At 32.0% G+C, this 15,018-nt stretch overlaps 1 protein-coding gene across 1 annotated transcript; it reads left to right on the top strand.

The window, feature by feature from the left end:
• Nucleotides 1-5,095: 5,095 nt before the first annotated feature.
• LOC129799044 (phospholipase B1, membrane-associated-like) lies at nt 5,096-13,236 on the top strand. Its single transcript, XM_055842639.1, has 4 exons — nt 5,096-5,275; nt 9,117-9,451; nt 9,563-9,837; nt 12,567-13,236. The coding sequence occupies exons 1-4, from the start codon at nt 5,096-5,098 to the stop codon at nt 13,007-13,009; spliced, it is 1,233 nt and encodes a 410-aa protein (XP_055698614.1). The 3' UTR covers nt 13,010-13,236.
• The last annotated feature ends 1,782 nt before the right edge of the window (nt 13,237-15,018 follow it).

The raw sequence follows: 15,018 nt of genomic DNA, 5'->3' as shown, positions 1-15,018 counted from the left end.
GATTGACCATAAAAACTGGGAAAAACAATTGTAAACAACAATTCCTAATTTCAGAAATGTCAACACCTTTCACCGATTTCACCACATCACTGACAACGCCATCTAATTTTCAACACATTCAAACTGTTCTAAAATGCTGTGAGTCTTGAATGTGCTAAAAATATTACTTCCCCTACTTTTCCCCAACTCTTGGGACTTGAGCACATGTCACTCTCTAGAAAACCATGAGCCCCCAAATTAAGCCCCCCAATATCTAGAGATTCCTCGACCCCTTGCTCAAATCCCCTTAAAGCATTTATTCTACTCATTTTAAATAAAATATAAAGAGTGTTCTTGTACTCATCTTTGCTTTGCTGCCGCCATCGCCATCCGCCGCTGTCACCTTGACCGACAATTCTCAAAACTTGTTAACTACACCCACTTCACTTGTGGGAGGATATTCATCCCACTTCTGACTTGAAGTCGGGCTTTTGCCCTGAAAGATTCCTTATGGAGACCAAGGCTTATCGCGGCCAATTGCCCGGCAGCGACCCAGCTCTGTGCCTCCATCCGAACACTTCCAGGCCATGTTACCGACTGACTGACAGTGTTGCCTGTCAGCCAATCTCCCCCACACGGCGGGCAACAGAACTATACCGCCAGTAAAAGGCCTTGCTTGGAGCGAGAGGCGGGAAATATGAATTTCCCGCGAACAGGGAAGGGAATCCACCAGCCGGGCTCTATTTCGCTATCGGGTGGAAAATCTCGACTACACTCCGAAAAAAGGTTTATTATATTAACAAGAAAAGTTTGTCAAAAGGATGTTCTTCCATACAGAATATGGAAAAGTTTTGTCAAATTGCTAAACAACATCCTTTGGACAAAATTTTAACAATATATTTTTGTCCGCTATTATTATTATTTATTATTTATGGCCACTATTTTTTCAGAGTATGTAAGTACTACAATTTAACGATATTTTCTTACAAAAAATTTTATTAAAAATATACTTAACCGAAATATTTTTTTTGTTAAAAATAAAACAATCAATCTTACCTTTTTTTTAAAATTTTATGATAGGTCATAAGGAAAGTTCCATAATACATCTGCTTCCTATAAGAAAACCATAAACCATAAAATAAGTTGTTATATAAGTACTACAAACTTTACACTTTTACAATATTAAATAAATCAATAATTTTTTTATTTACTTTATTCTCGTTTAATTTAATCAATTTACAGATAAAACCGACAAGAGAATCTATAACATTTAATGCAATAACGAGCATAAAAGAGATGGCAAAGCGTCTCAGCTTTGCAGAATGTTCGAATTCACGAGATAGAGCTCTGCGTGACATAGGTTCCCGCATGATTTTTTGGTGCTTACTGATCTACCAGAGATAAAATTGTTTCATAAACCACAAAAGCATCTCAAAATCAAAAATTGGTAAATAAATGATTATTTTAGAATGTTTTGACATGAGTTACAAGCATATGGGCAAACGAAAAATGTACACTCAGTCCCGGGATTATGCGTATTTTCGGGACCGAAAAAAATGCGCGAAATGGCTTTATGCATCGAGGAAATTTGCATACCCGTAGGGGCTTTTTTTAAATAAATCTGCCGTAGAACGAATTTCGCGCGGAGTAAAAGTAGTCAGAACAAAAACTTTAAATTTTTTTAAAAGAAATTCATTACCAAACAGTATCATTTGGCCAGAGTTCATCAATAAATTGTAAAAATATTTTAAATTTTTACTTTAATAAAAGAAATTAAAGTTTTATTCTGAAAAATAAGCATATATTTCACAAATTGACTCCCAATGGTAGGCAAAATTGCATAATAATTGTATGTGCATAATCTCGTCAAGTGCATAATGTCGGGACTGAGTGTAAACACGAGATTGATAAGTCACTCACGGATATTTAACCGATTCATTATACTGATTATACTGATTTCAATATCAGTTAAACTGTGACTTTTGAAAATTAAAGATGATAATTTTCGAAATCGTAGGTGCCGTTTTCGAGAAATACCAAAAACAAACATGGTTTTGTAAGGGATGGAGGGGGTGAGAAAGAAAAAGAAAAAATAAAGACTAGAGATATCGTTTTTTATTGGGGTTCACCCAAGATCAGAAGTTGATATCTCGTACCGTTTAAGCTCTAGGACAGTGACAAGTTAAGAAAAGTCGATAATACAGTAAACTCTTTCAAATTCGGGCATTTGGAACCGAAATGTCACCCGAATTAGAGAGAAACTCGAATACTATTGTTAAGTTTATTAATTCATATTTATGGTAAATTTCATGAAAACCCTTTAATAATGCAAAATCATATAAACTAAGACAAACCATGACAAATTTGAGCATATTTGCTTCATTCGGAATCTTAATAATGTCAATACACTTTTTTTCAAATTTAACTGCTGCTCGAATTAAAAAGGATTTCGATCTTAAAAGAGCCGAATTAGCGAGAGTCTACTGTAACTGCTCTCTCTTTGAGTTCGTGCAGTTTAATTGAAAAATTTATACCATAGAAGTGTGTAAGAATTTATGATATTTATTGTCATAGGGTAAAGTGATACAAGTTGGACAATTCGCCGGTACAAGTTGGACAGGGATTTTTTCTTGATAAATACAGTACTAATTTTTTTTAAGCACAAGGAACCAAATTATAAAACTAAAGCATTGAAAAAATACAAATAAAAATTAAGTACTGAATTTATCAAGAAATAAAGTCCTGTCCAACTTGTAGCATGGTCCAACTTGTACCCCTTTACTCTACGTGCTTTTTTTCTAAGAATTTTTGATACTTTTTTTTTTGAGGTTATGTACTAGACACTGAACCAAAATTTCTCAAATCTAAAATTTCAAAATTCAATATTTTCAACAAATAAAAGAGACAGAGTTTTAAAATATTTACTATACATAGCCTTCGTGAACTTTAACATTTCAAAATGTCACAAATTATCCAACTTCTGACCAAATTTGACCCGCAATTTCGAAAGCCTTTACTAATTCGAATTTTGGAAAATGGCTCGAAAAGCGGGAAAGTTGTCTTCAGAAAAATAATAGAGATAAATTTCCTATGAAAATATACTCATTTTGTAAATCGATTAGGTTTTCTTAAGAGCCCGAGAAAAGATTAAGTATCCATTTTGCCGAATTTTGCCCCAGTTTCCCCTATAGCCTTAAATTTTGAATCCGTTGTATCCTTTGTATATGAAATAAATTTTAAATAAAAAATGTATTCTATTGTGTTGTGTTATATTTATTTTAGAATATATTATGTATTTTTGTGTGTCTACCGCTGACTTACCCATTATAACCCTCATCACGGAAACGCCAGAAAACCTGATTCTTAAAGCAAAGTACTTGACAAATTGGAGAGTTAACCGAAAGACTGTTCAGCGTAATTATATTCTAAACAATGGCTCTAAAGTACATTTCCATAAGTTTTCACTAAACCGTCTCTAGGCCTAAGTCGTAAGCCTGTCAAGGAAAGACCGAAGTCTTTTTAAAATTATAGCAATTACGTTGAGTAAAATATTGAGATAAACATTATAATTGAAAAATATTCTATTTTAAATTTTTTTAAATTCTGACGTTTCTGCCTACAAGGATAGGGGAAATTTTCTTTAAAAAGGCATTTTTAAAGAAATTTCTACTAGTGTGTAGAGGCCATTAGTCAGTAAGAAACTAAGTTCTTAAATTCCTTTAAATAGGGTAAGTGTACCAAATTTCGTCCAGCTTTCAATTTCGCCCACTTCTTTTCTTACTCAAATTTCCACGAATTTTTAATTTCTTATGCTCCCTACATACAAAGGGGCAATGAACTTAAAGGCACTTCTTCTTCAAATAAAATGGAAGTGACGATATGTTATCCAACGAACAAAAGAAAACTTCTTCAATTGAATAAAGAATAAGACAACTATTTTAAGAACAGGGGCACAGTAAGTTGCTTCACCTTGTTTATGGGGTGATCAAAAGACAAAAACCCAACCCAAGTCATTTGTGAAGGCAATCAAAATTTCTTTATAACCCAAAAGTATGTACAAGAGAGTTGTCATAGCGATCAATAGAAAATAAATTACTTCTGAAAAATATGATTCAGAATTATTGTTTCGTGGAATTTAATTGAATCATTGAGGCATTGAGGGGGAAATTAGGCTGAAAATTCTTCTTCTAACTCTTGTTCTAGTATGCAGAGAATTTGCACAATATTTTCTTTTTTTTTCATATTTTTTTGATAATGGTATTTCATGAAAGAAAGGTATTAGGCAACATTCACTTTGGTGCAATTGATATATGATTATGGGAAATAAAAGTTTTATCGATAAGTTCTGGCGGTTAAATAATGAGCTAACTCAATGGGATGTTATTATTTGGAGGGTGTAGATAAAAAATGAATTTCTGTCTGTCCCAATCAATATTGATTAGTGTATGAAGCAATTAGACTTGCTTTAATCTGATAAAAATATTAACACTACAACTTGTCACAAAATTATTATAATACTTGAATTATTTATTCTAAAAGCTCTGCTGTTTGCAGTGTATAAAGCTCTATGACCGGCAAATTACTTAATTGTTGCAAAAAGCTCGTTTAGTATGGCTGTGTTGGGTAATCGAACTGGAACTTGCATTGTCAAGTTCAACAGAATTTTAAGTAGATTCCACACTTGAGTTGGCCGAAGTTCTGTAGAAGGGGCATCGTGCATCAACAAATATATGCACCTTCAACTCGAGCTCAAAAGAAGTTGATATTGAACTGTGCTTTCAGTCGGTCACTACACCATATCTATACTGCAAAATACTTGTTTGCAGATGATCATCGTGACTATTTTTAAGCACATCACTTAAACAAATAAAGCTAATCCATCTAGAAATTAAGCCCAGTGATTTCTGTGATATATATAGTGATTTCTGCAAAATAAAGCTCAATCCGAAAGCTCACATTAGTGAACGCAATGCGAACATTAACAAAAAAGAAGAGTGCAAAATCATTTAGCTTAGGAAAGTGGTACAAGTTCACAATTACCATTGAAAAATTTCTTTAGAGTGTTAAAGTTAATGTAGCCTTAAGTGTTTTAGCACGTGCAAAAAATTAAGCAGCAATGATGATTAAATTGTGTGTGATCTTTTTTGTCTTCCAATCAATTGAAGTTGAAGCTCAACAAACGTTTATGGATCGGGGTCCTTTTCTGCAAATGTTCCGAATGCTAAGGATAGGGTTTAGTAACATGGCTCGCACAGGAGTTGACCAGGAATACTTTAATATAAACTTGAGGAGAAATGTAAGTATTTTACTTCTTAAAGGCAGCTACACACGCGAAGTGAATATGGACATATTGGAAACGGTTCTCTACATTTTTTTTCGATGTGTAAATTGATAGATTGAAATTGATACAGTAGAGTCTCCTAAATTCAAACGCTCGGGAAGTATTTTTGACATTTCTCACCTCCCAAATTCGAACGATTTTTTTCAAAACTAACGAAATTTGTGTGAGATTAAATTTGACTTTGAATCAAATTCTCGTACTGTCTCGCAAGTTTTAGTGGTAACATACTTTCTTTTCATTTTATACGATAATAATGCATGTAAACATTCAAGAAGAAGCACATAGATACGATTTTCATTCACCTAAAATACGAACTTTCTAACATAACCTCACAATTGACATTTTGAATCCATACGGCGTTCGAATTTGAGAGATTCAGATTTGAGAGACTCTACTGTAAATAGATAGTTATTCATCAACAAACCTTTTAAGATGTTTATACAATATGAGAAAATTCTGCCAAAAATGAGCTTCAAAAAACGTGCATCAAAAAATTTGCCTACCCAATTGGTATGAATTTTTGACAAAAAGATGTGTTTTTGAAGAAAATTTGTCTAATGTGTAGGCAATTTTTTTCAAAATTGTTATTTCCATCAAAAATTTTTGAAAGAAATTACCCGCTACACATTGCAACAAAATTCATCAAAGTAATTTTTGACAGAATTCTTGAAGGAAACCATCACGAATCTAGATTGTTTTTCATGCGTTTTTTTTTTGTTTTCTGCTGGAAAAAGTGAGAAGAGAGTTAGGTTAAGTGCCTTGGAATATTATTTAATGATTTTTTTTGTGGGAGATTTTCCAAAAATTCAAAAGAATAGTGTTTTTTTTTTAGATGTCGTTCCTGGTGGAATCCGATCTAGCTTTGAAGGAACATTTTCCTGATTTTTCTTTAGATATTGACGGAAATCATTGGAACTGTGTTTTTCTGAGATGTTCTTCAGTACACTGGCTTCGTACTCCATGAATTACAACAGTGATGGAAAGGAGGAATTTAATAATCCCTTTGGCATCTCTTTTGACTTTCCCGATGTGCGAACATAACCTCAAAGCTTTATCTTTATTTTCATCTACAAATATTGTATGATATTTACAGTTTGCTATGAAAAAAGTTGTTTTTTCGCGATAATCTCAAAAAAATTTTCTACAAAAGAACTTTTCTCTTTCTTCGTATTTTTGGGAAATTTTCCACATAAATTCACTAAATACTAGTCCAAGGAACTTCCACAAACACTTTTCTCGCTTTTTTCATCAGAGAACAACAAATTTTCATGAAAAACAATTACAAGTGAAAGAGACTTGGGAATGATAGCAATATGTCAAAAATTTTTGATGGAAAAAAACCCAATATGGAGGCAGTTTTCTTGAAAAATTCCTTCAAAAATAGAAATTTCTCTTTCAAGAATTTTTGAAATAATTCTTGATGAAATCAGCTACAATATGTAGACACCTTTAGAAATGCAACAATTTACAAATGTAACAACTGTTTGGTTACTGCGTCCACCGCCGTCTTAGCTTCGGTATCTAACCTTTAGAGCTAAACTCTGGAAAAACTCTTTCTTTTAGACTGAGTTTAGAATATTGTAACAGAAAAAATAAATAAAAAACCTTTAAAATTCAATATTTTTCAACTATTTTAATATATTTAAAATATCATTTCTAAAAACTAAGAATATTATAAATATTTTTTAAAAAATAGCCAATTTCATAAGTTTATAAGTGCTTCTTATTAATATTGATAAGATAATAAAAATTCTCTTTTGAAAATAAAATAATTTAAGTGAAAAAATCATGTCCCGAAAAATTACCAAAAATTTTTTCAATGTAACTTTAATTTAGAAAATTCTTTTGAAATACTTATTTTCTAACCATCATTTTTTTCGTATAAATTCGTAAATAAGGGGAAGTAAAGCACCTTTGAATTGAGCGCATTAAAATTGATCTTTTTATAAATTGAACCACACCATCATAATGTAATTTAGCTTCATAATTGGTTTGTGAACCTAAATTATATAATGATAATGTCCAGTTTTATTTAAAGATAGACCAAGAAAGATCTATTTTAGAGATTATCAACTTCCTCTTTTTGGGAAAATTACTGAAAAACATTTTAAGTGTTTTCCGATAAGTGATTTAAGTAATAGGCAACCGGTGAGCGTCGAAGGATTGAGTAACTTATCAAAGACTTTTCCCAAAGCTTTCGGCTCGGTCTGCATGCTTTCCTCAGTGGCCAAATCTTGTAATTTCTTCTTTTGTCAATTGGCTAGGATTTCACAGGGGTAACAGGGGCTTACATTAAGACAAATATCAACAATTTAAAGTATATGGCCGATAGAGCTCCAAATCCCATGCCCTGTGAACCCCTAGACCAATTGACAAAGCAAGAAAATTCTAGATTTGACCACTGAGGAAGGCTTGAAGTCCCAGTCGAAAGCTTTTCTTAAGCTTTCGACTTGACTTAACCTTTTTAATATGTCAGTATTGAATAACCTAGTATAGAGGTATAAAATGACTTAAATTTATTAATTAAATATTTATTTTTTTATAATTTTTATTAAAGTGCAATAGATGAAATCATTAGCATTATCAATAACTAAATAATAAAAGTTTTGAAAAATATTGAATTAATTGAATAATTATAAATTTCTGTGAATATTTGGCATATTGAGGAAATTTTGACAGAGTCTTTACATAAGCATAAGCATTATTATTATTATTATATAATATTATATATTTATTTAACAAGTTTGTAGGTTACATTAGAACACAAAATTTATGTTCGGTAAGAGCTTTTCTAAAGCTGTCTACACATTAGACAAAATTTATTGCAACTCTTCAAAGATATATTGACATAAAATTTCAATATTGATGAAAATTTTTCAAGTGTGTAGGCAATTATTGCAATATTCGATCCAATTTTCGCTTCAATATTGAAATTTTATATCAATATATTGAAATGTTTTTGTTTTAGAGATAGCTTTAATTAAGAAATTTTCTTCAATATGCGAAATATTGACGAAAACTTCTTATAGTATGTAGGGACTATAAAAGCAACACTTTCTTTTAAATTGATTTTTATAAGTTTTAGGTGTTTTAAGTTACAGTAGAGTCTCGCTATAGTACATATTTGGTTTCAAATTTGGCACTTGGGTCGCACTATAGTCCATGTAATTTTTTAAAATTATCAACGATTTTTAGTATTGAAATTGCTCGACGGCTTCCACTTTCTTTGCGATTGTGGTACTTGTCCTTGCTCTCTTCATTATGGATCACAATTATCACAACTACTCAATAAAGTTTGCCAAAAATATTAAAATAATTATGACAACATTGCATGTCGCCTACTAAAAAACATAACCTAACTTAAAATCAGTGTTTTGAAATCAACGGTCGATAAATTGTGGACTATAGAGCGATGGCCTATAGCGAGACTCTACTGTATCACTAGAATCGTGATCTCAGGAAAACAATTTTCATTTCATCCATATTTACTTTTGGTTTGCAGCGAGCTTTAAAAGCATTAGTCCAACATAAAGATCTTTGTCTTCGTAAAAGGCTTATAAAATGATGCCACGCATGAAATCATTAGAATCTTGAATAACTGAATTCAAATGAACAGTATAAAGAACTTGTCGCAGCACCTTGACCTATTGTTTAGTTTACAAGCACTTTATCAATGAAAAATAAATCCATTACAAATTGATACGTTAAAGCCGATTATTTGTTGATCATCCAGTTTTTCTTCACCCTTTTTTATTGCGGAAAATAATTAATTACTACAGATTATGTGTATTTCCAGAAACTCCAGCGACAATTCAGGGACAATGAGGAGTTCTTTTGTGATGTAAATGGACCTGGGAGAAGAAGTGACACTGTCCCAGAATCCGTTCACAGACTTCGTCCAGGAGACATTGATGTGATTGGAGCAATTGGGGATTCCTTGACAGCAGGAAATGGTGGAATGGCTACAAATCTTATGCATATTGCTGTAGAGAATAAGGGAGTGTCCACAACGATTGGGGGACAGGGTACTTGGCGACAATTCCTCACTATCCCCAACATACTGAAGTTGTACAATCCCAAATTATATGGTTACTCACTGAGCGACTCACTGAGCACACAGCCAGCATCAAGGTCGGTATGTGCCAAAAACTTCTTCAAATAGTTATTGGAGTTTCTTCACCTGCTAATAATGAAATATGATATTTGGTGTAATGAGAAAAAAAAACTGCAATTTTCTCTCAGATTCAATGTTGCAGAAATGGGAGCGATGTCAAGAGACACGGAGTATCAGGCCAACAATCTCATCAAACGAATGCGATCTGATTCCAATGTTGACATGGACAATCACTGGAAGATTGTCTTTTACTTGATTGGAGCTAATGATTTTTGTGCTGATATGTGCTACCTTAAAAATCCTGCGAGTATTGTGGATCTACATGAGAAGGAACTCACCAGGACCCTCAGGGTTCTCCGGGATAATCTTCCTCGGACAATGGTCAACGTTATTGCAAGTCCATGTATGATAAATTTATAACATCTTGGTAGAAAATGTAGTTTTCGGGCTAACTGTGTTATCACACTTGCACATTAAAATTTTAATATGATTCACATTAATTGTCGCTGGTGAGAGTCCAAATGTGTAATTTGTGTATTTGAATCATTTTATATTCAAAATTTGACCTATTTGTTGATAAAAAGGTAGACTTGACCCGCAAAATTTGATATAAATTGATTTATAGCATTAATGCGAAAAATTAATGCGATTTTCTCTTTAATTTTTTAATGTGAAAAATACTTATGCTTTAGGTAAATTTAAACTTATTTTTGCAGGCCAAGTCAACTTCTTTATTAATAAATAGAAAAACCCCAAATATTAAGTGACTCAAAGACACAAATAAGATATTTGGACGCTCACAAGCAACAAATAATGTGAATCACATTAAAAATTTAATGTGCAAGTGTGATAACGCCGTAAGACATACTGTCCAATTTTCAAATGAAATCGCAATTTAAAATACGCTCAAGATTAATTTTTGAATTTAGTCGCTCGTAAAAGTTTTGTATAATATCTCGTTGCCCCAGAAAAGTAACGAGATGTTTAGCTACCCCTGTCACCATAGGGATTTTTGTAAAATCTTTTCATTTTCAACAAGATATCTTGTTGATACCGGATACTGCACATATTTTATTAATAATATACAAAATCTTGTAAAAGTTTTGTCAGTATTCTTTTTTTTATTCACCAAAAAATAACGATTTTGTAGTCGGAAATGGTCTCTAAAGTCCTATTTAACCATTTCTTGCAGACAGCATACCGGCGTATAATTGCTATATAATAACAAAAAGCATGAAAATCGTGATTATTATATCCACCAAATTGATAAATAATTTGACAGAAAATATTTAAAGACCATTTTGAGAGAAAGGGATAAAAATGAAAGAGAAAACGATATATTTTGCAACGCCATCTATTGAGAAATTCCCATGAAAACCAGATTTTGAGAAAACTTTTACAAGAATTTTGTTATTTAATTTTGGTGGGTTCGGTTTTAACAAAAAATCTTGTTGAAAATGAATAGATTTTACGAGAATCCCTATGGCGACAGGGGTATCCAAACATCTTGTTACTTTTCCATATAAATTGACTTATTTTACAAATTTTTTACGAGATTATTTACGAGATATTTTTTTCAGAGTATGCATTTTTAATGAAATACAAAGAGGTGAAATTCATTTAAATTGAAAAAAATATCTAAAATTTGTAAAAAAAATAATAAAGTAAACTTAAAGTAAAATTTTTATGGTTATTAGGTGTGTGTCTTAGCTAAAATTATCCTATATTTTTCTCAAATGGTTTATTTTAGCCTTTATGTATAAAGTATGAGTATCGTCATAAATAATTGCTACATATAAATCTATACATTAATTGGGTAATTAATTATTCTGATGCTTAAAAAATAATTTAATTTCTTTAATTTTTTATATGTATAGAAAAAAAATGTCTTAAAATTGTTTGCAAACTTTGCGAATTTTTGTTCTGGACTTACTAATTGCTCGTGAATCCTATAATTCACTACAAAGTTCGTAAATATTTGTAATTTTCACAAGCATAATGCCCAAGGCACAATAACTTTTGTTTAGTAAACATGTTTTTGATATTACAATGAAAGTGAGTGAGATCTAGATCAAGTTATCTCGCTCATTCTCATGGGAAATTTTGAAAACATGTTTACAAACAAAAGTTATTGTGCGCTCGTCATAATGCCCAACGCACAATAACTTTTGTTTGTAAACATGTTTTCAAAATTGTCTATGAGAGTGAAAGAGATCAAGGTCTCACTCGCTCTCATTGAAATGTCAAAAACATGTTTACAAAATAAAATTTATTGTGTGTTAGACATAATTCGTAAAATGATCACTCGACGAGTTTTTTTAGTTTTGTTTACAAACACTTGTTCGTAAATGTTCGTAAACGCACAGAAAAATGTTCGTAGAATTTGGTCAGTTGTTCGTAAGGTTTTACTACACTGAAAAAAATATTTTGTAAAAATGTTCGTAAATGTTTGTGAATTCCTATGGGGGAGTTACGAAATGCTCGTGAATCGTATAACCCACAAACATGTTCGTAAAAGTTTGTACTTTTTTCACAAACATTGTTCGTAACATGATCACTTGACGACCATTTTTTGTTGTTTTTTGTAAAAATGTTCGTAAAATTTTGTCATTTGTTCGTAAATATTTGTTTTCCTGTCCAACATTTTACGAACATTTACGAATAAATAACAAAATTTTACAAACATTTTTTGTGTGTTTACGAACATTTACGAACAAATGTTTGTAAACGTACAAAAAATGTTCGTCAAATGCTCATGTTACGAACAATGTGAAAAAGGTACAAAATTTTACGAACTTGTTTGTGGGGTGGGTTATACGATTCACGAGCATTTTGTAACTCCCCCATAGGAATTCACAAACATTTACGAACATTTTTACAAAATATTTTTTTCTGTGTAAACAAACCATTTTTTCTATGTGTATTTAAGTCCTCAAATACACCAATATTTTAATTTATTTTTTTATTTATAGGTCTTTAATTTCTAAACAAAAAATGTATGCTATTATAAATAATGTATCAGCTATCGCCTTTTATTGGTTGGCCATTAATACAAATACAACACATTTTTTTTTAGAAAATCAATTACAAATATTAAATTAAACATTCATTTAATTAAAATTTCGTCAACAGCAATGAAAGTTCTTATGCGGTTTCGTGGAAAACCAGCTCAATGTATTGCTGCCCATCGCATAGAATGTCCCTGTCTCTTCTCTGACCAGCGAGAACGTTTCCGGAATTTCTATATTGAAATCATGGACGCATGGAAGAGGCGAGAAAAAGAAGTAATCAACAGGGAAGAATTCCACAATAAAACCGACTTCACAGTGAACCTACAGCCCTTCACGGACAAACTCTGGATACCCATGAATAAGGATGGGAACACTGATTTCTCCTACATGTCTGTGGATTGCTTCCACTTCAGCCAAAAGGGCTACGCCAGGGCAACCAATGCTTTGTGGAATAATCTCCTGGAACCATTTAACAACAAGACACAGCTCTGGAAGCAAGAATTCGAGGACTTCAAGTGTCCCACAGAAGAACGACCTTTCTTGACCACAAAGATGAATAGTTAATACATTGGAGGGCATCTTCGACAATGTGCTAAAATCAATTAATTTGGTGTATTTTTTCTTGTGATTTTTATTATGCCAAGATTGTACACAGCCATGAGATGATCAATGGCTCAATGCACTTCTTCATTGAGGGTTATGCCCTTGGTTAAATAATGTCTCTGTGAAAAAGTGCAAAACCCTGTAAAGCATAATTGTCGAATGGCTGTTCAGAATTTCCCGTACCTTCCTTAACCCTTTAACGACGAGACACTTTTTCGGACTGAAAATCAACAATAAAAATTAAACAGGGAAACATAATCAATGATAAGTCTTACATCTAACCTTGGAAAGTCCATCAGTCTGATTCGGTATATTTTGTGCTTCTATGAACGATAGGGACAAAAATAGCCCAAAAATTTAAATAATTTTTCTGGCAATACTAATGAATAATAATTTTCGCTTTAATGAATATTGTATTTTTTATTTCCAAAAGGGTTTTGCTTAAAAAAATTGGAAGTATAAAAAATAAATAAAATCAATTATGAATTTGAGAATTTAAAAATTCGCCATTTTTGAGATTAAATATTTACTACATAGCAAATAGCTACAGACTTGCAAAAAATATTCTAAATTCCTTCAACCTTCTACTTTACAATTATGTACAGACATAAGAAAAAAATAACTTTAGGTAGTCAGGAAAAATTATTTTCTTTATGGGACACCGGTGTTCCAACCGTCCTTAAAGGGTTAACCCATTAAGATCTATGAAAATATATGAAAAATGGTTAATTATTTTATTAATGATTCTTTTAATTTAATTTTAATTTACATTTTTTAATAAATAATAGACTTGGCTTCTAGGACTTGGCATAGTTCACAATTGCTGTGCCATTAAGCTGCAATGGTTCAACCAGCAATGGACTATATTCCTGAATGAATCAGAAGTATTTCGGGCCTTCTGGATCCCGTTTCAACGCTGAAGTATCAGACCACCCAAATAAATAATAGAAAACCGTATTTTAAAGTGACATTAGAAGTTCCATCAGGCAATCCTAATTCCAGTTGTCAATATTTATTGAAAAAAGTTCAATAAAATGACAATTTAGAGGATGTCGAGAAGAAAATTTTATTAAGCAAGTCTCATGACTTAATTTTATGATTTCTGCGATTTTTAAAAGTAAAACGTCTTAACCCATTCCTTACCATGGTATTATACATCATACGCAAATTGAGTGATTTTTGATGATTTATTTCTGGGCAATTTTTATCCGAATTGCTGTCGGAAATAGATATTTAGTAACGTTAGTTATTCAGTTACTTGGGAAAAATAGTCCGACAGAGATGAAAATGCATTTGTTATTATTTTCTTGCTTCGCGGAAGGACATGCAAATTTTTTGCTTAAAATGACGGACGGAAAATACGACATCTCGTCGAATTTTTTTAAAATTGGCCTCTTTCCTCTTTCCTGATTTGAATTCTAGTTCCCAATTGGTGTTCTTGGATAGTCACTCTATCTAAAGCAAAAGAGTGTTTGTAATGAATTAATGCACAGAATTTAAATTGAGTGACCGTTAAGACGTCTGTTTGAGGGCGGCTCCCCGCGCCCCCATATGAGATAAAAAATTTTTCCTTTCAAAAAATTCATCTATTAATCTGTAGGAAACTAATCCCAAAATATGAACATTCTATCTCAAGTATTTCTGGTACATTGACTGAATAGGTTAAAGCAGAGGTGTGCAAGAACCGTTATGAAACCGAATAAACGTCAAAATAAGTTTGTTCTTCTTCTTCTTCTATTTTATGTAAGGCTGTCGGACTCACTCGGGTCCATATAGCCATAAGTTTGTTCAGGGAGCATTTTTTGACCATTGACATACAAGTATCATTTGACTTTTGTTTGGTTTCAAACGGTTCTTGCAGATCTCTGTCCTAAAGTATGGGGCATGCGGACAAAAGCTCGCCATTTTCTGTCAAAATTAGGGTTGCCCAGCGAAACTTTAAAATGTCAATTTATTCGGTTTTACACATT

Source organism: Phlebotomus papatasi, chromosome 1, assembly GCF_024763615.1.
Source record: "Phlebotomus papatasi isolate M1 chromosome 1, Ppap_2.1, whole genome shotgun sequence".
Classification (NCBI taxonomy): domain Eukaryota; kingdom Metazoa; phylum Arthropoda; class Insecta; order Diptera; family Psychodidae; genus Phlebotomus; species Phlebotomus papatasi.
This window is presented reverse-complemented; position numbering and strand designations above follow the sequence as displayed.